The following is a 24,931-nucleotide window of genomic DNA, read 5'->3' as shown; positions in this document are numbered from 1 at the left end:
TTCACAGTTTTTACTAACTATTGTACATGAACAAATACAAGAAATGAGCAGTCAGTTCTAGGGCTACAACTAACGATTATTTAATTGTCGATTAATCTGTTGTTTGGCCTATAAAATGTCAGAAAATTATGAAAATGTCAATTGGTGTTTCCCAAAGCCCAAGATGATGTCCTCAAATGTCTTGTTTTGTCCACAACTCAAAGATATTCAGTTTACTGTCATAGAGGAGGAAAGAAACCAGAAAATATTCACATTTACGCAGCTGGAATCAGAGAAATCTGACATTTTCTTCTTGAAAAATCACTCAAACCGATTATCAAAATAGTTAATTAGTTTGACAACTAATTGATTAATCATTGCAGCTCTAGTCTATAAATGTCAATATTTTGAAAAAACTAGAAGCTTTAATCAATAACTAGAAGCAAGAAATAGTACATTTTGCTAAAATGAGTTATACAGTAACACAAGATTGCAGTAACATCCCTAAAAACATGCTGAAAATAAAAAGAGGAAATGCAAACGACTTAAGACTAATTTCATATATTAGTTACGTTAGAGACTACCTTTTTTGAGTTTAATTTCCCTGCAGGTTTACATACCAATTTTCATGCATAGGTGGAATGGACTGAAACCGAAGGCTAGCTGGAAGTTAGGGAATCAATCTAATAATTGTTGTCTTGGAAAGAAAATGTCAGCGTTAAGGTTTACACAGTTTGTTAATACACACAAGACATGCAAAACTGCCAGTAGGTCTGTATGCCTCAGTATTTATCTATCACCCTGAGGTTCAAATCATTGTCTTAAAAGATTCAAACTCTGAGAAACAATTATTGATACTTACTTTTCCTCTCACTATATCCTTTCATTCCCCTTTCTTTTGTCTTTGATATTTCACCTCCTGATATCCAGAGTCAATGTGATATTCAAAGAAATAGCAGGTGTTAAAACTTAAAGTTTGGACAATGCAATACCTGTATGTGCAAATGAAAAGCATGTGAGGTCTTGTGAACAGTGTTGAGCAGCATTAACTGACCACTAGGTGTCCTCAGTTAAATGAAAATAATCGTACCACTCCTATATCATCCATATCCATGGCCCTGAAATACTATTCACTGCATCCCTTTATTCCTGCAGTTTGCTTGATTTGCAATTTCTTGGTTTGTCATTCTCTGCTTAATCCCCATATCCATCTTTTCCAACTAATGGGAATGAATACTTTTCTTATCTCTCCATCCTTCATGCAGTTACTGAGATGTTAATGAGTCGCTGCCATTTTTGAAAAATGTACAGCTCGTCCACTATTGTACAGTATGCATTAGTGTGCAGCACACATTACAAACTAAAATCCCATAAAAATGGCTGTCTATGGATGCCTGTCTTTGGTATTCACTGAACCAAAATATTAAATTGAAGAATGTTAACCTTTTCCTCTCATTTTCATTTGAAAGGAAGAGCCGACTGCTCCAAAGACGGAGAGAGAGATGCTGACTCACAATGTTGGACTCAACTGCTTTCTCATGCTCTACTGTCAGGATATAGTGATTAAAGTTTTAAAAAAATAACTTTGCTTAATCATATTTGATCCATTTCTACCCACTGCAGCTATAATTTGCAAAACAAGAGAACACATATTATTGATCAACATATTCTTAAAACATACGGTTCATTCTGACTGATGTGAATGGTGACTGAAAGTCGTTAGATTCACAAAACTGTAGGCTACTGACTTTGCCTACACATGATATCTCGGTGCATGCAACAAAATAAGAAAGCAAATTATATTTACCATACAGGCGTTATCGGTCGCTATAAGCACCATAGCTGTCGGTCAATAGGGGCCTACTACAGCCGATAGTAGGTTTTATCATGTATTGATATGGTAGATCACTGAACGACGGTATAAAAGACCATAACAGTGACCTCTAGCGACCGTAGTAATTATGATAGGAGCAGAAGTGGAAGTCAGGCGCTGTAGTGTAGACAGTGTGAAACTCCATATAGGGTGGAGGTCGGAAGCGATGGATGGGACACAAAACACAGGCTTTTCACCCAGGAGAATTGAAACAGTTATTTTAAGCTAAAATACAATGTTTTTACCTAAATTCAACAAAGTAGTTTTGTTGCCTAAACATAAAGAAGTTTTAGTTTATGTTCAATACGCTTAAAACAATCGATAACACCTATTTAATGGCCTGATAACAGTCAAATTGGGTGTGCATAACCTCTATCACATCCCTAATGTGTCCTTTGCTTTGGCTTAAAATGACTTGAATTAACTTCTGCGGTGCAATTACTTGTTGTTGCCAAGGTGATTCTGCAACCATCCATTGTTAAAAATATCTCTTCTAGACTTCAGAGCAACTTTGAAATCAAACAGCGCACACTGCACTTTATTATTGGTCTTATGCTCCACTTTTCAGGTGGCAGAATAATATTATATTATTATTATATATATTTAGAATAATCTCTTCATTGAACATCTGTTTTTGAGGTTGCCCACAGATCGTATGCTGGACAGTGTGCTCGTCCTCTACTTGGTAGTTCCCCCTGCAGTGCTCATCTGTTTATTACACTTTCACACATATTTATCTGGTCTGGCAGAAACACCCCCTGCAGTTAAAACAATTATATTTTAGGCATGTAGCCAAAGATACATGACCTGTGATGAATGCCAAAACAGCAGCCTATAACATGAGTGGATGGGGTCAAAACCAGGAGTCATATTATCCCACATTGTCTGTTAAGCAATCGCATATCATAAAAAAGCACAAGGTGAAAAACTAAGGAGAAAATGAATAAACTAAGCCGATGAGACGGAAGATGTTTCCAAGGATAAGAGTCTCCCGGTCATACTCCTCACACTCTGTCGTTGCGACTTTGGCATTTTTCTGAGCAAACACACATTTGCATGACATTGCTGCTGACATAATGAGAGGGAGATAAGCAGAGAAGCAGACCCGGGACCTGGCAACCTGCTACGTCGTACTCATTTGATTATTTGGTTAGGGAGTGTTTTGAGGACACAGTTAGAGGGAGGGAGGAATGAAAGCAGGGATGGAGGGAGAGAGAAAGCATGCAGGGAGGACAGACTGGGGCATGAATGAGTCACAGTTGCTTTCTTTTTTTTTTTTTTAAGGAGAGGAAATCAACTTTGTTTCCTGCATTGGTGACTTTAGAAGAGAGTTAATGGACATGGCACTGTTCCAAGTAAAGGCGCTATGCTGCCCACGCTCTCATTACTGGTGACTGTGATGCTGAGTGTTATTTAGAAACTCCTGGACTGAAGAGAGACACCGGGCACGAATGAGAAACAGCTTGTTGATTCAATATGACAGAGGGTGGTAAGATAAAAAAACGGAAGGTGTATCAAATTACTTTTATTGAATGTCATCATAATCATTATCAACCGCTATACGCTGTGATTACACAGTATACGCATCGTCACCATGGTTATGCACATGAAAGAATGGAAAGCAGGCGAGCTCCAGCTGCCTGCACAACAGCAGCTGGTGTCCTCAGCGCTAGCATGTCAGTGGATTGTTAATGAGCCAGCACACATAGTCCTGGTCTTGCCACGATCACAGAACTTTTACAATTAAGTGTTTCAGAACAGATTGACCTCCTTGACATCAACAAGACGAGTTTTTCCTTTTAGCAAAAGACTGACATCCCTACAAATTGCCTCCTCTCTTGAGGAAAAAAAAGCATGTTTCTGCCTTCGGACACATTTTTGTGCATCTGCTCTCCCATTTTGCAGCAGTATTATTTTATGTATTATATTCACTGTGCTCAAGTTAGTTATAAATAGTTGATATATATATTAGGGATGTCAACCAATTAAATATTCAATCACGATTAATCGCAAATTAATAGCACATTTTTTTATCTGTTCAAAATGTACCTTAAAGGAAGATCTGTCAAGTATTTCTTATCAACATGGGAGTGGGCAAATATGCATTGCTTTATGCAAACGTATGTATATATTTATTATTATTACTTGCCCCAAACTGCATGTGATTATCATAAAGTGGGCATGTCTGTAAAGGGGAGACTCGTGGGTACCCATAGAACCTCATTCACATATCTTGAGGTCAGAGGTCAAGGGACCCCTTTGAAAATGACCATGACAGTTTTTCCTCTCCAAAATGTAGCGTAACTTTGTAGCGTTATTTAACCTCCTTTGCAACAAGCTAGTATGACAGGGTTGATATCAATGGATTCCTTGAGTTTTCTAGTTTCAGTATGATGTCAGTATCTTCACTCTAGCTTTAAGACGGAGCCCGCTACAACCTCCGAAAGATCGATTGCGTTAATGCGTTAAAGAAATTAGTGGCGTTAAACCGAAACTAATGCAATCTGATCAGCAGTGCTGCAATAAATGCTACTTTCATAGTTAGTTAGTTAATTTTTTGGTGCTGTTGAATTCAATTCAACCACACCACAAACTGCAGCCTCCAAAATGACCATACAGTCGAATCATTGAATGATCATCGAATCAACTCTACTTTGCAATATAATAGCAGCACATTAAACACAGAGATTCAGCTTTAATAAAGTACATTACTCTGTAATAATGAAATTTACATAATACCCACATCAAAATGTCAATGTATCTTATAATCAGATACAAAATGAAACGAATAAAAGCTTAATCGTGCTGTGTAAAAGAAAAGTAAATGTTGTTTTGTCCCAAAATATGCAGAACCGCCACATTGGTTTCTGAGAAGCAGAGAAACATAAGAACAGGAAGCAAACTCCCTGATAAAAGCACAAATAACAAAACAAAAAAAGGAAGTGCATTAAACAAAAAGTTTGTCTAGTTGGTTAATTATTAGGTAATGAGCTGCTTTTTAAAATATTCCATCGAGGTTTGGGAGTCCTCAGGCTGTCAGGAATCTGCCCTCATATTGAGTTGTAATATTCCCCTTTGTTCATGGCACGTTGACTATGAATGTGCTAAACGTCAGCAGGAGTTATCAGAGCCAGATCAAAGAGAGGAAATGATGACATATTATCTGCAACAAGTGTAAGAACGGGGGGGGGGGGGAAACATCCCTAGCTCTACTATTAGAGATGAGATAGAAGCATCATCTCATCTGCCTCGTGAGTGGTAAATAGTAAATGTATGATCATGTGCACATGTTCAGTTTCTGCTTCCTGTCATGTTTTGCGCTTGTGGTGTCCATGGCAACGAATGGGGCGACAAGGCATCTCCCATGTGCCCTTTTCATTCAGTCTCACTCGTCTGCGTCCTTGTTAAGACACACAGACATACTGAGCACTTCAGTCAATTTCAGGTTACAAAAAACTACAGTCTGAGGGCTGAGTTTACACATTTGGATTCAGCAAGTGTCTTCTTGAAGGACAATTCAGCAGGCAGAGCAGACTTTTTCTCACAGGCAGCTTTCATTACATCCAAGAAGCCTTTCTAACCACTAAAACACCCTCGGCGTGACTGAAGAGTGTCAGTTAAATTCAACATCACAGATAAGTAGAGACTCCCTGCTGAGCTTCAAATTCAGTTATGAAAACTTAAAACAAAGGCTTTTCTGTTTCATTTCTTATCTGTGCAGCCAGAAACTCGTATCTGCAACTTTGTTAATAACCCTCAAATTTGACAATTAACGCTTTCTGATTGCAGGCTGAGAACACGTCTGCAAAAGCTTTGAGGCGTGAGTAAGCTATACATTATCTCTGAATTCAACACTTCCAACTCGTCAAATACCGCCACTTGGTCAGTGCCCCTCGGCATCGGAGACCGACGCATGGATACCCCTCTTGCATTACTTTTTGACGGACTAGGGACGGCGTGTCATTATATGTTTTTTACATGCATGGTGTCCTTTTAGAATAAACTTCCATTTTCATAGGAAGTGAGGATTAGGCATCACAACCACTTAGTTAGGTTTGGGAAATGGTCATGGTTGATGTTAACTTAACTTAAGAGCTGGATACTGGACACTCACTGGGTAAAATTAGCAGCAAGACTTGGCGCCGCTACATCCAGATCTCTTAAAGGTACTGTTTGTAACTTCTTACACGTATAAATCATTGCGGGTCGGTGTCCCATGCGCGCTCGAGTGTGGCTACGCTGTTCAGACAAGACTCCAACACAAACTACACGGAAGCACCAAAACCGCAAAGTTATATCTAGTGAAGCCTGTCTTGCAAAACAGTGTTAACTCTTCCTGCTTTGGCCTCCCGACCGTGGTCAGAAGACAGGGGAGACCGTAGCTTTGGTCTCCAGGCCCGGAGTCTCTGCTGTACTCTGCTCCTCTGCCTGCTTGCCTTCACTCACACACTTGCTCCACCTCTCACGTGCATGCAGGAAAAGCCAACACTAGGATCAGCATTGATTCATGGAGAGACCTACGTCTGTCAGCTAACATTACTGCCAAGCAGGTGAAATATAGAGTGATATCGTGGTTTTAGCTGACGTGTGTCGCCTCACTGTTTTGACCGATGCTCGTTCATGTCTATGTAGAGAGAGCTGCGAGCGCGAGCTCGAGCACAAGCTGACGCTGACTTTTGTTGACTTAATGGCCACAGGTGTCGCCGTTAACAAGCACTTTCTGATTCTTACATAGAGTCCCTTTAAAACATCCATGAACAGGGCATGTCAACTTCTTAGAGCCTTATAATCACCATGAGGTTGCCAGGCAACCAGCAGCAACTTGACGTGTTAATTAGTAAGCTTTAGAGGTGTTAATGTGGCCGTATTTTTGAACTATGGAGAGAGCCAGGCTGTTTCCCCCGCTTCCAGTCTTTATGCTTTACAGCTTCATATTTAACCGACATGCTATAGACCAATATTGATCTTCTCATGTAACTCTCAGCAAGAAAGGAAATTGTCAAACTATTCCTTTAAGAGATGAGGATTGCCATCCATTTTTAATTCTGTTGCATTGTAAAAGTGAAACAAGAGTCTTCAGCCAAGCTAGCAGCTCTGTCCACCAGTTGTTGAGATCACTTAAAGTTTTACAATAATGACACTGAATCTTGAGATACGATTTAATTTATTACATTTGCAGCTTTTAAGTGAGAACATTTAAGAACCCTGTATACCCTGAACATTATAAAAACAGGTCCTTATAGGTCTTCACCCAGCCGTTTTACAACACATGCAGCCTTGCATCAGAATCCACCGGAGTTTATTACATGGCACGACCAAATGAAACAAGAAGTGAGAGTATGCCGTCAAGTCACAGTAACCATAGTAACAAAGCAGTGACAGACACTGTACCTCTCGTTATCACCCGCCTGCTCCTAGGCACACAAACAAGCACAGGTAGGCTAAACACACACTTCTTTCTCATTTATTTAGGCCTATTTCTCACGCACATGTACAAACACGTTGTGCTAACTCCTGTTATACGCACCGAGCTGTGCAGAAGGGGTTCAGGATTACGGTGTTTGAATGACAGTCGTGCCCTTTTCACATGGCGTTCACTGAGAGCTGCCCTTGTGGGAACTCACAGCGTTTTCACTAAGGATGACTCACACTGAAGATTAGACCCCCCCTAACTTTGTGCCCTTCCACTCTCTCTCTCTCTCTCTCTCTCTCTCTCTCTCTCTCTTTTTCTACATCTCCCCTGCTTTTGGCCACTTCCTCTCTCTGACTCCCTCTCCTGCGACACTGCGTCTCTCCTAAGAGGCTACATGATCTGTACCACGTCTCTAAGAATTTTCCTCAAAAAAAAATAAAAACCTTGAATCCTGGCTTGACTCATGCAGTTAGAGGATGTTAACACGCCCTCCAGCTGGTGTGAACAGCTGGTTTTATGTCCAAATGTGAACACTGACGAACAGAAACATGTCACACACTCGAAGTCCCCACACACAAAAATAATGACTGATTAGATGAAGGTCTCCGTCAGGGCCAAGAGCTATTTTTATTCACTGTGCAGCTCAACTGTGGGAACAGACTTAGAAAGTTCATGTTTTAACTCTTTACTTTGCCCTGCAGATGATAGATATTGTGTTTCCAAGATATTCTAGCACCTGTGTTACTAACCATTACTGTATTTTTTAAACTTAGGTTGCAAATACAGTAGTTCTGTTTTGGCAAAATGGTTTACATGGTTTAATATTTAACATTTTAAGAGAAATTTCCCCATCAGATTATCCACAAGTAGCATGTTCCTGCAATAGAGGAAGCTGCAGTTTCAGGACTAAACAGTTCTGGGGCTGCATGTCTAGAAGTCTAGTTTTCAGTAAGGGTACTTCATTGTTTTACCATTTTAATTAAGTTTAAATAATCTAAATAATTAAAGTGCTGACTTCCTGTTAACCCCCACAATATGTATTATAAGCCATGTCAATAACATGACATAACGCAATTGATCTTCCGGAGGTTATACCGAGCTCAGTTAAAGCTAGAGTGGAGAAACTGGCATCATTTGAAACTAGAAAAAAACTAAGGAATCCATTGGTACCAACCATGTCATAATAGCTTTTCAAGAACGCTCCAAACTTGCGCTAAATTTTGGTGAGGAAAAACAGTCATGGCTATTTTCAAAAGGGTCCCTTCTTGACCTCTGACCTCAAGATATGCGAATGAAAATGGGTTCTATGGGTACCCACGAGTTATGCTAAATGCAGTACCTGTGAGGGTTTCTGGATAATATTTCTCATTGTTTTGTGTTGTTAATTGATTTCCAATAATAAATATATACATACATTTGCATAAAGCAGCATATTTGCCTACTCCCATGTTTCTAAGAGTATTACATTCTTGACAAATCTCTTTTTAAGGTACATTTTGAACAGATAAAAAATTTGTGATTAATTTGCGATTAATCGCGATTAAATATTTTAATCGATTGACAGCCCTAGTTATTTCTATTCCGTTAAAAAGTTACGTAACAAACATAACATTACTTATTTTAATCCAAACATGATCTTTTCTTTCCTAAACCTAACAAAGTAGTTTTGATGTTAAGAAGTCGTGGTCATTTCACGCGGGCTGTTTTTGTGAGATCACGTTGCAGCGGACAGAAAGTAATATTTAGGTGGTAAATGCTTGTCCTGAAATTGCAGCCTCCTCTATTGCAGGAACATAATATTGGTATCCACCTCTTCTCATATATTACTTACACATACACACACCTATATAACAAGAATAAATCCTTTCCTTTTTGTTTTTCTACCATGGCTGTCGTTTCAACAGTATTGGCACACATCTAATCCCCTTGTGACCCTCCATGACAGCACCAGACATGGTTGCTGGGTGATATGTGACCCAAAGCCTCTATGACAGTGTTGAGACTGAATATCAATTTTAATAAAAGAGACAGCTGTATCCATCCCAAGGACTACTTTGGACTAAACCATAAAAGATGAACGCTGCAGGGATGAGAAACAAACTGGGAGATTCACTGAGAAATGCATAATCTATAATAATGATTTAAGAGACTCTCAATTAGAATCTACTGTAAAAACAATGTATCTCCAATATGTCTATATATTTTCCAGCCAGGAAAAGCTGCCTTGTGTTTATTTATTCTAATAGTGGTTGTTACTTTATCTACCAGAGCGCAAGAGGGAATCAGAGGCTCAATTATGGTAATTTTTTTTGCAATACCAAGTATGCGGTGTTATCCTCCAAAACATGAAAATCACCAAAATTACAACAGCAATATTATTCTGTCTCCTGTTTACCTTCCATTATGTAATTCACGATAATGTTAGAGTATTTGTTTTTTTGTCACATCTATAAGGTCTCATCTCTCAGTCCGATCCATCCTCATTGTCTCATTGTAAAGATATGGGGGTATACAAGGTTGCTATGGCGACTATTCTTCTTGGCAACACAGATGTGCTCCGTAGTTTGATTGGCCACTACAGTACGTCCCTGAGCCCAACGTAATGGATGTATGTGCCGTTGGCCGTACAAGAGCCTTACATGCACCCTCTATAGGTAAATACTCAAACCATAATAGCTGATAAAATATGGGGTTGCTAGCAAATATATAATGTTTATGCAGAGTGGAAGTGGGCTCAAGAGTTTTGCCCCCCGGCTAGCAGATTAATGTGAAACATGAAGTGCCCACTCGAAACACTGTCAAGTGTCCCTTAGTGATGTGTATGAGGACCGTCTTTATCACTGGAGTGGTGTGTATATATATATATATTAAGTGTAGTGGTCTGTAGTGGCAGCTGCGTGCCGATCCATATCATTTGTGGAAACATGCATATGGAAGATACAAAAGTGAGTGCAATGGACAAAGAATGACTAATTCAAGTAAAAGTAGTCTATATGTGCAGATACCTTAGTTTGCTTATGTGCATATACAGTACCATATGGACACATACTGTACGTATTAATACTGTATGTATCCTCAAATAACACTTTGTTAGTGCTGTAGATTCTCATCAGAGATATGTAATAAAACACGGAAGCAGGGTGACTACTCAGAATTAAAGGGGACCTATTGTGCTTTTGTGCTTTTTCCCTTTCCTTTAGTGTGTTATTTGCTTTTTGTGCATGCAAAAGGTCTGCAAAGTTACAAAGCCCAAGGTCCTCTTTAAAACACTATGTCAAAAAAACAAAAAAAAAGTGATTATGTGATGTTCTTCAGTGTTTCTTTGCAACTTGTACAAAAGTAGACATTAGTGAATATTACTTAACTATCATTAAAGGAAAATGGAGCTTAATGAGAGATCCGCTCTTCCTTCACAAACCTCCACTTTTCTAAAGGTCGTACCCATTTGGAGTCAAATCACAGGAAACTCCATCCTAACAGAGCTTCTTGGTTAATGTCACTTTCATTAGTGTAAACTCCTTAATGCTGATTATAACGTGCCAGCAGCGCGTCTAGACTGGCCTGCTGACTCCTGCAGAACTTTTTTTTTTTAATGACGAGATGACAGTTATCGTAGCTCAGTGAAGTCTTTAAATATAAAACTTTTAGGTGTCATGGTAGTGGAATCCAATTAGTGTGTACACAGTACATGCCTGTCTTGTGCTATGCTGTTTCTGTCCTTCAAACCCTGTCCTCTCAGCCTGAAAAAGAGAAATAAATAGATGAATAAAACTGAAAACAGGAGTGGGGGAGAGAGACGCGGAGAGCAGAAAGAGGATGGAAACAAAACCAGATAAAAAATCCAACGAAAGGGACAAACAGATCGGACACAACAAGACAAACGTGGCTCTTGACATGGAAAACACACCACATGATCTTTGCAACGTCCTTTTGCTCTCCCTCTGGAAACTTGTGTCTGTGCCGCTCCATCCATGCTTCAAAGTCTTTCTCGGACTGAAAAGCTGAAACTGGAAATATTGACTCTTGTGGAGTGGCCTTTTTTTTTGGTTTGTGGCCCCCTGTGTCAGCCCTGCAGTGTGGAGCCCCCCCCGTTTAGACTCCAGTCTACATGATGGAGCATGTGAAGCCACAGCACTCCTTCAGCAGGGTGAGGCCTGTCTTGGCGAAGGGAGCGGAGGTCTGCTGAGCCCTGGACGGCGTCCGTCTGGTTGGTATACCTGAAGCCCAGACAAATCATACTGTGAGGAAAAGATGAAATATTGTTGTGGTGTAATATATTATGTGTATAACAAAAAAAAACATAAAGAGGAGCACAAACAAACATTTTTTTCTGCTAAAACTTTGCTATTACGTGTTGATACTTTGACTTTGCAGCTCTCTTTATGCTTGAATACCTTTCTTCTTCATATTTCTTGGGAATTTGGACTTCAGAAAATCTGCCATTTCTTTATCTTCTTCTTTCTCCCTGTGGAAATTGAGACCGATGGATATGAAATACACAGAAATACATGAATACATAAAGCAATCTTCCATCGGCTTCAGATCACAAAAAGAGAAGTTGGCCAAACTATATCCTGATAGGAATCCCTTGTTATACAGATGCAAAAGTTAATTTTGTTCTCTACTTTACACTTGCTGGTCAGTGAATGAATATTTCAGAGAAGGCTGATTTGACTAAAGTGGAGAGATGAAACGCCTTCGCACTGGATAAGGGACTTAATGTAGCTCTGGCTGTTAGAGAATACTAGATTTAGTACTGATAAACTCAATAAATCTGGCAGCCGCTCTTTGTCTAGGCAGATATTCTTAGATTGGATAAACATACTCTGCATATTTGAGTACCTGGATGTTTGTAGTGTCTAGTGAAGTTCTATACTACTAATATCAAATATGTTCTGTGACGTAGAGTATACTAACTGCATCATATCTGTCCTGCTTTGAAAATAAAAATCCCAACATAAAAACTGCAGACAGGATTTTCTTGTGAAGGTCAGTGAGGGCAAAAAAAGAGAGAAATAACAATAGAGAGATATTTATCAGCATGGACAACATGGCCTCGAGCGGCGTCGCAGCCTCTCTCCTCTCTGCGATCCATTACCCCACGGTTGTCTATTCAGTTTTGGATAGATATGGAAATATACATTTTAGGGAACACTGGTCACTCTATTAAAATGAGTCTTAAAGATGATATTATTGATGGTATTGTATTCATGATTCTGCTTAGTAAATTCACATATACACAGATCTAAATTTACCAACTCATCCCCCATTCATTTTTTTAAGTTTATCACGTTAATGCCGTCTCTGAAACATGTAAATAATAATAAAAGGTCATACATCATTATAACCAAATATTTGATCTGTCTAGTAAATCATTTTAAAATGCTGTCGATTTTCTCTCTCTCTCTTTGTTTCTTTTTCTTTGTCTCCCTAATGTTTATTATAGTCTGTGTTTTATCTTTCTTGATGATACGTGAAGTCTAGCAGGTCTGACTTTGTACCATATATTTTCTTAAAAAAGTTAAAAAAAAAAAAAAGACCCCACTGTTGTTCTCTTGCTTCCTGCCTCTCACCTTCCCCTCAACATTTTCACAGCATGCTGTCAGCTGCCAGCGCAATGTGTTGCTCACACAAACTAACAGTGCTTACAACTGTCTGAGAATTGAGATTAAACCTAAAAAACATACTGGTTGTCCTCTGTCGAGTTGAGTGTCGATTTAAAGAATCAGTGTGGATGTAAATGTTGCATCAACAAGTAAGCAAAAGTCCATTCAGTTCACATAGAGATTACCAAGTGGTGTAACTCTGCTGCTGCAAAATGGACACACTAAGTTGAATACAGTGGTTTTCTTTACAGGTGCAGGACACGATTTAAAGGTGCAGTGTGTAGGATTTAGCCACATTGAGAGGTGAGGTTTAAGATTGCAACCAACTGAAACGTCTCCCGTGTGCCAAGCGTGTAGAGTGTACAGGGGCCGACACAAAAATGTGAATGGTCCTATCTAGAGCCAGTGTTTGGTTTGTCCATTCTGGGTATTAACATAGCATTTATTTACATTTTAAATATGTTTAACATCTCTGCATGAAGAAAACATAATGTTCAGGACAACCTGCCTTCCTTTGACGTTTCCCTCTGATATTTTGTAAAGCGCCCTGTCGTGTTTTGTATGTTTGAACGGATCTGGAAGGTTTGGACAGGATTTAGACAGCTTCCCTTCATCTCCTGCATCAACAGCCAGCAGCAGACTTAAAGAGGCCGGATGCACCTGAAAAATGACAAAATAGATGCAACCTGTTTTTTTTATTTTTTTATTTAACCCAACGGCAGCTCCTCTAGCGGCACTCACTGACGCACGCTGACACATCTTTAATTGAAATGGCTCTCTGCTGTGCGCTCGGCGGTACACTCTCTCTCTCACAGCGCTGTGCCTCAGGAAACGTTCCAGTGTTTTAATGGGGCGGCTTTGTGGTAAGCGTGCATACAGATGATACCGAGCTGCAGATACAACTTTACCAGCGATGTTCCAATCCGAGCCCTATCAGTTATAAGAATATTAATGAACGATGCTAATGAATTGGACGTTATCAAAGATCCGTGCTCCTGTGCATGAAAAATACATGTCAAACTTTCTAGGTTTTTCCTTAAGCCTGCATCTGCATCTCTATCTGGTGGCTTTGTATGTGCAGTAGGATTTGTTAAATTTTTAATTATTCATTCACAGCCTATGGTGACAGACGACCAAAGGACTCCTACCAAGCTGTAATGAGACCATAGAGGCAGAAGAAGCACACCTGAGTCGTTCGAACTCCACGTCGTCCACCAGGAAGTCTCTGGTCTCGACCAGCTTGTGGATCTGCTGCAGCAGTTCTTCTTCCTTCTGCCGGTCCTCGTTGGACTTGTCATTATCTGCAGCACACAAGAAGACATCTGAGTATCATCACCTATTTTACTACAAATATAATGCGGCATTTAACAAAGACACAAAGAAATAAATGAATCATTTTATGGGAAATTGATTTATTTAAAGGAACAGTTAGATATTTTGGAAATTTTGATCATTAATTTTCTCTCTGGGAGTTAGATGAGAAGATCGATAACACTTTCATGCTCTGCTGCTGTGCATCAAAAATGAGGTTGGAACCAAGTCAAGTCAATTTTCTTTAAAAAGCCCAATATCACAAATCACAAACTGGCCTCAAGGGGTATTATAATCTGTACAGCATACGACACACTCTGTGCTCAGACCCTCGATTCGGATAAGAAAAAAAAACTTTAACAGGGAAAAAATTAAAGAAACCGCAGGATGAGCAAGTGAGGAGGGATCCCTCTCTCTCTGTGGACGGACAGACATGTTATAGATGCAGTGGTGTAGTGGAGGGTATACACGGGTATACCCACCTCTTATTCTATTTACAGTATACACCAAAAAGCCATTGGAATATATAGAAGAGTATACCCACTTCTTCCTCTGTACACCCACCTCATCAACAGCCACTACACCACTGGATACATGTCTTATACAGGAGGCGATTAGTTATCTTAGCATGAAGACTGGATGCAGGGGAAAACAGCTAGCATGGCCTCTCTCCAAAGTGAAAAAATATGCATACCATCACCTCTAAAACTAAAAATCTGGTATCTGTGGCTGTCGCAGGACTGTACTGAGCCTGTCCAATCATTTCATTCAGCCCGAATGTAATGATTGGACGGGCTACTTGTCTGCCGACGAGCACTCTGTCCATGCTCTCATTACGCGTCACCGAAGTCTTCCACAAGCTGCTAGCTGTGAGTACTAACAATAGCCATGTTCGTTGTTTATGTTCATTATGTTTATGTTCGTAATGATAATTTTAGGCGAGTGGCTTTGGACGGAGGCCTGCAGCGACGGGCTGTCAGTGTTGCCGACTTGGCGACTTTCTCTAAAGCTTTAGAGACTTTTAGATCTAGTGCAGCTACTTTCATTGGAAAAGAGTTGACAACAAATGGGCTTGGTTTTTTGGTTGAATCATTTTTTAAATGTAGTGTATAGTTTCTCAGCATTATCTACCCGACCTTTAAGCAGAGAAGATGTAAGGTGTTAATTAGTGAGCTTTAGAGGTGCTGGTGGCAGATTTTTTAAAACTTTTGAGATATCCTAGTTGTTTCCCCCTGTTTTCATTCTTAATGCTAAACTAAGCCAGCATAAACTGCCTGCTGGCTCTAGCTTCATATTTATCGTACAGTTATGAGAGTGGCATCAATCTTCTCAACTAATTCTTGGCAAGAAGGCGAGTAAGCATATTTCCCTAAAAATGTCTGTTTATATCCTCCATCAACAACTCCGTCCTACCTGGTACGGACACTAATTTCTGCAGATCCTTCTTCAGACGAGTGATCTCCTTGCACAGCTGAATGTCATCCATCCTGCAGGATGGAACAGAAGAAACACACAAACACTTAAGTACTGCACATGCTGCATATGAGCTCTCTAGGAGCGGAGTCTCGCCTCTATCTACTGTGTGGGGAAATGAAATTCAAACAGAGAAAGCTTCATATTGATCTTATATTTCACACAGGAGATGACACAATCTCTTTCTGAGGAGAAATCCCTGTGGCGTCTCTGAGCCAGATAGCTTTTCACTCCGTCACTGACTGTATCACGCTCTCTCTCTCTCTCTCTCTCTCTTTTAATGGCCCTCCAACTCAGTGGATCATTACTGACACTGAGGTGGGGAGGAAGGCTCGCCTGACGGGATTAAAGGACCCTCACGTGACCCAGCGAGTCTCTTTTTAGAAACACACTCACCCTAACAGGGTCAGACGCACACACTCGTACACATTCATCAATGTCAGCGGAGTGAGAGCCTCGCCACCGTACCTCATCTACCTGTCATGTAGGATGCTCTCCACAGACGTGTAGGAGGAGAAATGGCTATGAGGTCTGGAATACAAATGACACGCTTTACTTAACTTACCAGGAGAAAACACACCTTGTAGTTTGTTTGTTTGTTTGTAGACTGCTGGGAGGGAAAAAGGTGATTCAGATCCATCTTCTTCCCCTCATCCTCCTCCTCCAGTCTCTCATTCTCCCATTTTATCTGCTTGACTCCCGCTTGCTACCCCACACACGCCACTCCTCACATTCCCCCCGCTGTCTGAGCAGCGTTACTGCCTATCTTTCAGAGGAGTGGATGAATAAATATCCATGCATTAGCCTGCGCGGCGGAAGCAAAGGTAAAGCCATTGAAATTATAATGGGGGGCCAGCTCGGGGTGTGATGGAGACAGAAATGGGAGAGAGAACGGAGGGCAAAGCAGCTAGGAGATGTGTTTCTGACACCAAGGTGTGCTCTTGAATGGAAAAAATTATTTGATCTACTTTTGGTGGGAAAAGAATGAAAATGGATGTGATTCTCCAGTGAGGCGCTACAGCTTATGTTCATGCATTATGGGTCGTCCTGGCTTGACAAGATATCAGTGCACCTTTGTGACTGATTAACTGAATCATTCATTTATTCAGGTTTCTCACAGTAGCTACATGTGTTGTCCCACATGCCTGATGCAGACAGTCCTAAGACCAATCACGAATGAGATGCAGTTGCATTTATGGCATCTAGAGATTTAGAAAATGTGACCTTTAATTATCGTGATAATGCCCCTCTGTCAGTCAACATATTTTCTTTTCAGGGATGGATGCCAGTATGTTGGTCTCACACTTTGGTCCAGAGAGAAGTATTTTGTCAATTTTTGGATGAAATTTTGATGGACAGATATTCACGATCTCACTGGAAGGCATAAAAATAGCACGACATTACACAGACATTCCGCGTGTCAGGAGGACGCATTTTAGCCTTTTTGTGTGTCATTTGTACACCAACATTTGTAAAACTGTTACCGCAGGTTGAGGCAAAAAAAAGCCATGACACCAAATCAAAAAGCGAGGTGTCGGTGTTGTTGAGCCACTCACATGTATCTGAGCTCCGACTCCCTCCTGACCAGGACATCTCTGATCCTGTCAATCTTGAAAAGCTCGCCCTCGATGTCGTCCACGGTGATGGTGGAGTCCGCCATGGACACCACGTCGTCCTCTGAGGAAGAGAGAAGGACAGTTTTTAGTCTTACTGAATGATCCAAAAGACCATTGGACACATTTGTCTGAAACAAAAACAAGTGCATATTTAGATGCTTTATTAAAGGGAGTTTACATTGCACTTCTTCAACTGATAAATACTATACAGAGAGAGACAAACGGACACATACACACTCATGAGCTTTTTAAAATTATCCAATTTCCAATATCCAATTTGGCACTGCAGAACAACAACTGCATGAATGAATGAATATGCATTTTCAAACTGTATAAAACAGCTGCAGCAGATTTACTTTGAAATTGATGCTTGATGAGGAGCAGAGCTTCACAGCCAAATTACCATGTGTCAGTGGTTGGCACGATTCAGATGCTCCCTCTCACACACACACACACACACACACACACACACACACACACACACACACACACTGAGTAACAGCACAGGAAATAAGCCTCCCCCCAGCATGGCTGTCAGAGACACACTGCAGTCCTGTCTACTCTGCCTTTGTGTGCTGTAGAGAGATAGTTCTCTGTTCAGTCATTCAACGTCAATATTTCGGCAAAACGTAATACCAGTAATCACCACACACAGTATACACAGAATCTAAAGAGACGATTGGTCGAATAATCAATTAGTCAATTGACAGGAAATGAATCGGCCACAATTTTGATAATTGCTATTATTGGTTCGGTCATTTTTCAAGCAAAAACTCCAAACGTCTTTTGTTGCAGTTTCTCCAGTGTGTGGATTTGCACCTTTTTTTCTCCGGTTTATGTCATTGTAAATTGAATTTCTTTGGGTTTTGGTCTGTTGGTCGAACAAAACAACATATTTGAAGACTTTGAAGACATCACCTTGGGTTCTGGGAAACTGTGATGGACATTTTTCACTATTTTCTGACAATTTACAGTCTCTGATCAGACACAAATCTCACCTTTGTGTGACTTATTGTCTACACAAATGTAACCTGGTAGCTAATGTCATGATTCAGGGAGTTTTTTAAGAAATTTCATATGTTATTTGCTAATTATTATCTATTTATCAGCAGACATGGAAATAAAGTATATCAATTAACTGTATTGTATTCTTTTCCTGGAAATGTATTAAATAAATGACCAGCTATTGGGAAATAGCGGAATATAATTATTAAATCATGTTTATAATAAAGTAATTTTCTATATATTTTGAGGTAAATATTGGGGTAATTTGGCAATAATTTCAAAGAAATTTCAAATAGGATACTTGCTAATTATCACCTTATTACCATGAAATTTGCAGACCTGTAAAATGAAGTGTTACCAACAAAACATTGATCGATTAATTGAAAAGATTATCACTGAAGTAATCGATAATGAAAGTAAGTTAGTTAGTTGCAGCCCTACTTCCAAAACACACCTTTAACAGTTGCAAATAATCTATATAATCAACGGCAAACCTAAACACAGAGGTAGTTTAATGTGACATTAGGATTCACCTTACCTGGATAATAAAGGAAAACACGTCTTTAATTACTTATTATATATTCAACATTACACTTTGTAGTCTGACCATGGTTTAACATGAAGTTAACATTTAAGGAAGCTGAATGTTCCACATGAAACACTTCTACAAAACTTTTCAAAAGTAGTTATTCTTGCTAAGGAAAAAAGTCTATATTGTACCGGGGAACCATATCATACGTATATGTGAGTTAAAGGAACAGTGTGTAGGATCTAGTGGTGAGGTTGCAGATTACAACTTCTCCCATGTGCCAAGCGTGTAGGACTTCTACGGTGACATGACACGAAAACTTGAAAGCGTGAAAACGTGAAAACGTGAAAACGTGAAAACGTGAAAACTTGAAAGCGTGAAAACGTGAAAACGTGAAAACGTGAAAACGTGAAAACGTGAATGGCCCTATCTAGAGACAGTTGTAAGAGTAGAGTGCTTAGAGTGTGTGTGTATGTGGGAAGTGAGTGGTGAAGCAAGAGAGAGAGAGCGGCAGCGACAGGAGCGAGTAACGTTATCGACTCCGGCCAAAGCAGGAAAAGTTGAAAGAGTTTGGTAATAGATCTCCTTAATAGTTACACACTGTTTTTTAAATATTTTAGTCACTTGTAATAATCATTACTTCCGTTGCTGTTCATCTTTATATTATACACAGCATGTGCTCGGCAGGTGCATTAGACGTCATTAGAATAAATGTATTGCAGCTAATAGTTGTCTCAAGCGCAATGAAAAGCCATTAAATAATTTAAAGTACCTTCCATCAAATCATTTCAGCATGTTAATAGAAACAATAACGAGATGGCAGTGAGTAACCCCTGCAGAAATACTCTCTCTCACACCCAGCAGCTCTGCAGTCAAGCAATTAAATAGTCATATACTGCACAGAGGATGCCCTGATTGCTTTGTGAACTGTAATATCAAACACAGTGCTGTGTTTAAATCTGTCTCAATGTGCATGTCGCTCCACACACCGCTCACTGTATATCCTTTTAACTGTATCCTGTCAACTAAAGCACACGTTTCATAATGTGACAATTCAATAAAATAAAGCAAATAATATATAGAATTGTACAGTGTTTGCTGAATATATTTATCTACCTATCCATTTACACCAATGTGCTCTGTAATACTTTTTTAATGAATCTGACCCAAGCTCCCTGGAAACATTTGTGTGGTATGAAAAGGACATCAAAGCATTGCACACAGTGTACTATACACTGTGAACAGCAGCAGCTGCAGCAGCTGCACTAGAATCCAATCCACCAGCATATCAAACATTTATCTGCAGTACATACACTAGATGTAATTTACCCTGATATCCAAGTATGGTTGACTTGCTGCTTGAAGGTAGATGCAGTGCAACTTTACAATTGAAGAAAATCACCACTGCCTGCTCTTGAATGGTTCCATTTAGCACCGTCGCGGTCCTGGATAACTGTCACCTCCCTGCAGAGAGCTGCACAACATGGGGGCCGAGACGAATATAACCAAGGGGATACCAATACCACCACTGACACACAGTCCCTGACTCCTCCTGGGGCCCCTTAAATCCTCTTTATATACACACACCATTACTTAGTAGAGCTCTACTATGTAATATCTCTATTCTAGTCACATTTAGCCTTAGGGGAACGCAGCGCTGACTGGGTTCAGAGTGCTGTGAAGACACGTCCTCTGCATGAAAGAAGGCAGAACAGAAGTGGATCATAATAATCCAAAATGGGATTGCGTGACTCCAGGTTAGGAGTAAAAGCACCGTGGGAAGCATTAACCATGCTTGCTGATAATTGCCGGTTTACATGGATTCATATCCCTGCTGGCTTTAAAGCTTTGTTTGGGGGGCTTGTGACTGCAGTGTGCTTTGTGTGACACACAAAAAGGGTTCCTGAAGTACAGGCAGACGTCTTCACACAGACACTCTGCGCTCTGTTACTATGACAAATCTGGCTGACGTCAATGTAGAGTCAACACAACCTTGACATCTCACAGGAGTGAAGTGTTGCAGGCAGCGGGTATTAAACTGTTAACGAGATTAAAACTATAAAAAGACATACATGGAACTATCTACACCTTCACATATGTGTCGAAAGCGTTGATTATAGTTAATTAAAATGCATCCGCCTAATTTCTAAGGATACTAATTTAAAATATTCTTTCTCGCTAAAACATAAGAAAACTGAAATTGTATTCACATTCTATTAAAGAAGCAAAATGTAAATTTCTGCGGTAGCTTTTTTTGCGTCATAAATACGCATTTTGTGGCTTCTTTCTCATTTTAAAGGAATAGTTTGACATTAAGGGAAATGTGTTTATTTACTTTATTGCAGAGAGTTAATATTAATGAGTTAATAAGATGATCAAAACCACTCTCATGTCTGTACGAGGGGTTTCACAGAAGACTAGTCGACTATCAAAAGTTTTGATTGTCGATATATTGGTCGACTAGCTGTTTTGATTCACTGTGCATCGTTGTAGACTTATTATTTATCTGTGGTTCAGTGCACGGCAGTGTCTGTCCAAATGAGCTTTTGTGCCCCCACAAATTCTCAAAATTCATTATGTTATAATGAACATTAAAGGTACAGTGTGTAGGATTTGGCAGCATCTAGTGGCGTAGTTGCAGATTGCAACCAACTTACTATTCTTCCGCTCACTCCTCCCTTTCCAAGGCTGCGGTAATGAGAGGCACAGAGTGTAAAACCGTACCACAATTTTACACTCACGTTACCGCAGATTCACAAGCGTGTCAGAGAACTACAGTGGCCTTCAGGTAACGAAGAAATGCAAAAAAATCTCTCTAGAGCCAGTGTTTGGTTTGTCCGTTCTGGGCTACTGTAGAAACATAGCGGACTCCGTGAAGAGGACCCGCTCCCTATGTAGATATGAAGGGCTCATTCTAAGCTAACGAAAACACAACAATTCTTAGTTTCAGGTGATTATACACTAATGAAAACATACTTATTAATATTATATTCCATTTCTGCTAATAGATCCCCTAAAATGAAACACACTGTTCTTTTTAATATGATAAACATGTATTGATAAGTAATTAAAACAGTATTGCTTTCCAATGCAACCCACGGGGGCTCGAACTGAGCAGAAGCCTGCATTAGTTAACCCTTTACTGCTTGTATTTGAGACGAGAATTGATCATTGTTATTGGGTGAATTATCTCAGACGATTAATTGACTACTTTTTGGGAGTAGTCTGTGATTACTAAAATGCAGCAGTCGTGAATGCCCTCATCTGTACCCTAACTATGAAGCTAGAGCCAAAAAGCAATTAGAATTAGCTTAACACAAAGACCAGAAGCAGGGGGAATTGCCTCCATGCTCTAGCAGCTCCATACTTACTGTACAGACGTGAGAGAGGTGACAAGCTTCTCATTTAACTCTCAACAATAAAGCAGTAAGTGTATTTCCCCAAATGTCAAACAACACACTGTTGTTATTGTTGGTCATATTTCCCACATAAAAAGCGAATGTTTTTTTCCTTGTAGATGCTACCTTTTTTGTTCATGACATGTCAGTCATGAAGTTACCAAGTGTTGGTGGTGTTTTTTTCAGTGAGTGCTTACTGAGATAAATAAACTTGACAAACAGCTAAAATAGACCGTTTTCCACAGCACACATTCTTACCTGTCAAGCACAGGTGTAACAAATTGCAAACAAATTGCTGCATTGCATTGCAGTAACTGCTGGAGGGGAGCCCTCCTTGATGCTATTAGTTCCACCTGTGCTTTTCTGCTGTGACAAGTCAGTAAGACAAGTGAATGTCTGCTGTGAAAAAAGGTCTCTTTTGGATCGGAGCGGAGCGTCCGATGCATGACTAAAGTCACAGAGGCTTTCGCTGTCATAGCAGCGGAACCAGTGCATTTGTCACAATACATATCTGAAACCAAATGTGTTCTGATTCAAAGGAAAACTTCTATGAGACTATGGGGAGCGCATGCAGAGGAGTGTACATATACAGGAAGTTGTGGTTGTAGTTAGCATTGCGTGTGTGTGTCTGAGAGTGAGAAAGTGATAATGAAAGAAACATAGAAAGCCACTCACTCATTCTTTGTATTCTTATCTCTAATTGCACACTGTACTCACACTGCATACTCATTACATTTTAGATGCTGAATGATAATTTATCAGCGGTAACACTTCATTCATAAAACAGATGACATCCCATCTCAGCCACTACCTGCGAGCAAATACGCATTATTGTTCATTCACCACTTGATTCCTTGCCAAAAAGACATAGAAGCTTCAATGACTGTGACAGGGGATCCCCAGCTGACAGAAAAACCGGACTGTGAGCTGAAAATGTACAACATGATGTCATGAGCGTATATTATAGCATATTCCTACATGATTAGAGGCAACATGTTCTGCTGCAGAGGCTCTCTAGGACAGGTTATTCTGCCACTGAGCAGTTATGACTCATCACTAGACCTCTCTGAAACGTTCACTCCTTTTACACTCTCTCACACAGTTCTCATCTCCTTTTGTTTCTCCTCATTTCACCCCATATGCTATACCTGCCAAACCCTGCCCCTTTCTCTTTATCCAAAACCCCCTAAAGATGTCAATTACAATCATGAGCTCGGTTTACAGTCATTGCTCCGACTCCATCCCTCCTCTTTTTTACACTGACACAATTTGCTTTACGCCTAATGAGCTAGAACACCATACTGACAGACAGATCAGCCAGATTAGAGGCACAAGTGGAGGAAAGAGGAGGACAGCGGTCGAGAAGTGGGGAAAACAGAAAGGAGGAGAGGGATGAAGCAAAAACAGATAGAGGGTTTAACAGAGAGATTCGGCACAGCTTTGCAAACTTCCCTACTTCATCATTACACTTCATAAATGGCGTGTCAGTACGACCAAAAAACCTTGACCACATGATGCTATCATGCACATCATGTTGGAAATAAACGACCATCAGCAATGTAGAGGAATATAACTGAAACGAAAAATCCAATGGGAGGATGTGCTGCTTTTCTCTGGTTTAAATGATTGTAAATTGCTTTTTTTTGGGGGCGGGGTTTGGACTATTTGTCAGACAAAGAGGGACTTCTGAAGATATCACCTTGGGCTTTAGGGATATATGATGGACTTTTCCAGTGATTCATTGAGAAAATGATGTCTTATCGACAGTGGAATCACACATTAGTTGCAGGCTTTCAAGGAATAATATTATTAATGCGAGGAGCACTATGCGCTAAAGAGTTTCAATGACTTCTGACCTAATGGTCTATCGAATGCCGATGGCCTGCCAAGTGGGTCATTATTCATCATTTGAGGGTGCAGGTCCCTGAGTAATGGGCCCTCCTTTTTCTCTTACACAAATAAGGACACACACGTGTACACGCACACACACGCACACACACACTAAGTAGAAACACCTGTGGATTCTTGACATTTACAGAGCTGCTGCCTGAACTGCAACTAGAAAAAATACATTGATTGGTTCGATCAACTATAAAAATAACCCAGATATAAAAGTAAAAGCAAACTACAATAATCTTGTTATCATAGTGGGACAAGTTAGAACACTGCTAGGGGTTATATTATAAAATAAACAGTGTAGGAAAGGTCAATACCACCCTGTAGTAATGTTATGGTGATAAGAACGTTAGGTACAGTGACACATTTAGGGTGATATTGGGGGAGATACAATATAAATACAGAAAGGTCACTTTAAAACACAGTCAATACACAGATATGTAATAATATTGCATTGTTTGTTTGTTACCTGGTTTGTTGGTGTCTGTGCTCCATTCAGTGCGCTCCAGTGAACCGTACTGATGCTGAGAAGATCCCTGCTTCTTCTCCATCGGTCCTGCAGCTGCTCTTCTCCTCTGCTCTCTCTACGCTTCCAGTTGCAGTGGCTGGGAAACAGAGAGGGGAAAACTACAGGGGAGGGTCTTGCAGTCTCAGTTTGTTGCCGTATTTCATTGAGTCATCACCAGTCAGACACCAACCTGTAGAGGAGGAGAGAGAGCGAGATGCTCCAGCGGCGGTCCCCACCAGCTGTTGGCAGGTGTTGGTTGGTGTGCGTGCAGCGTACAGGAGTCTCTCTGTGTTAACCAGTTCTCAAGCTGGTTAGATAGCAACT

The 24,931-nt window shown here is 40.2% G+C and overlaps 1 protein-coding gene across 2 annotated transcripts; it reads right to left on the bottom strand.

Moving 5' to 3' along the window:
* Positions 1 to 10,523: 10,523 nt before the first annotated feature.
* pik3r6a (phosphoinositide-3-kinase, regulatory subunit 6a) lies at positions 10,524 to 24,903 on the bottom strand. Of its 2 annotated transcripts, none has more exons than XM_074630504.1 (7): positions 24,783 to 24,903; positions 24,569 to 24,688; positions 17,212 to 17,332; positions 15,596 to 15,669; positions 14,058 to 14,172; positions 11,660 to 11,730; positions 10,524 to 11,482 (listed from the first exon to the last, which is right to left on the bottom strand). In XM_074630504.1, exons 2-7 carry the CDS (start codon positions 24,648 to 24,650, stop codon positions 11,370 to 11,372), a joined length of 576 nt encoding a protein of 191 aa, XP_074486605.1. In that variant the 5' UTR covers positions 24,651 to 24,688; positions 24,783 to 24,903; the 3' UTR covers positions 10,524 to 11,369. The 2 variants fall into 2 exon arrangements, with proteins under 2 accessions (XP_074486605.1, XP_074486604.1); XM_074630503.1 differs by having other exon boundaries at positions 24,569 to 24,704; positions 24,798 to 24,893.
* Between the last annotated feature and the right edge of the window lie 28 nt (positions 24,904 to 24,931).

This window comes from Sebastes fasciatus, chromosome 3 (genome assembly GCF_043250625.1).
Source record: "Sebastes fasciatus isolate fSebFas1 chromosome 3, fSebFas1.pri, whole genome shotgun sequence".
NCBI lineage: Eukaryota > Metazoa > Chordata > Actinopteri > Perciformes > Sebastidae > Sebastes > Sebastes fasciatus.
The sequence above is the reverse complement of the archived record's forward strand: the minus strand, read 5'-3'. Positions and strand labels throughout refer to the sequence as shown.

Excerpts from the sequence above, each read along its gene's own strand:
- pik3r6a (XM_074630504.1), bottom strand. The coding sequence starts at position 24,650 with ATGGAGAAGAAGCAGGGATCTTCTCAGCATCAGTACGGTTCACTGGAG. Across the intron at positions 17,333-24,568 it reads CACAGACACCAACAAACCAG|AGGACGACGTGGTGTCCATG; the intron begins GTAACAAACAAA and ends TCTCTTCCTCAG. Across the intron at positions 11,483-11,659 it reads AAGAAATATGAAGAAGAAAG|GTATACCAACCAGACGGACG; the intron begins GTATTCAAGCAT and ends TCTGGGCTTCAG.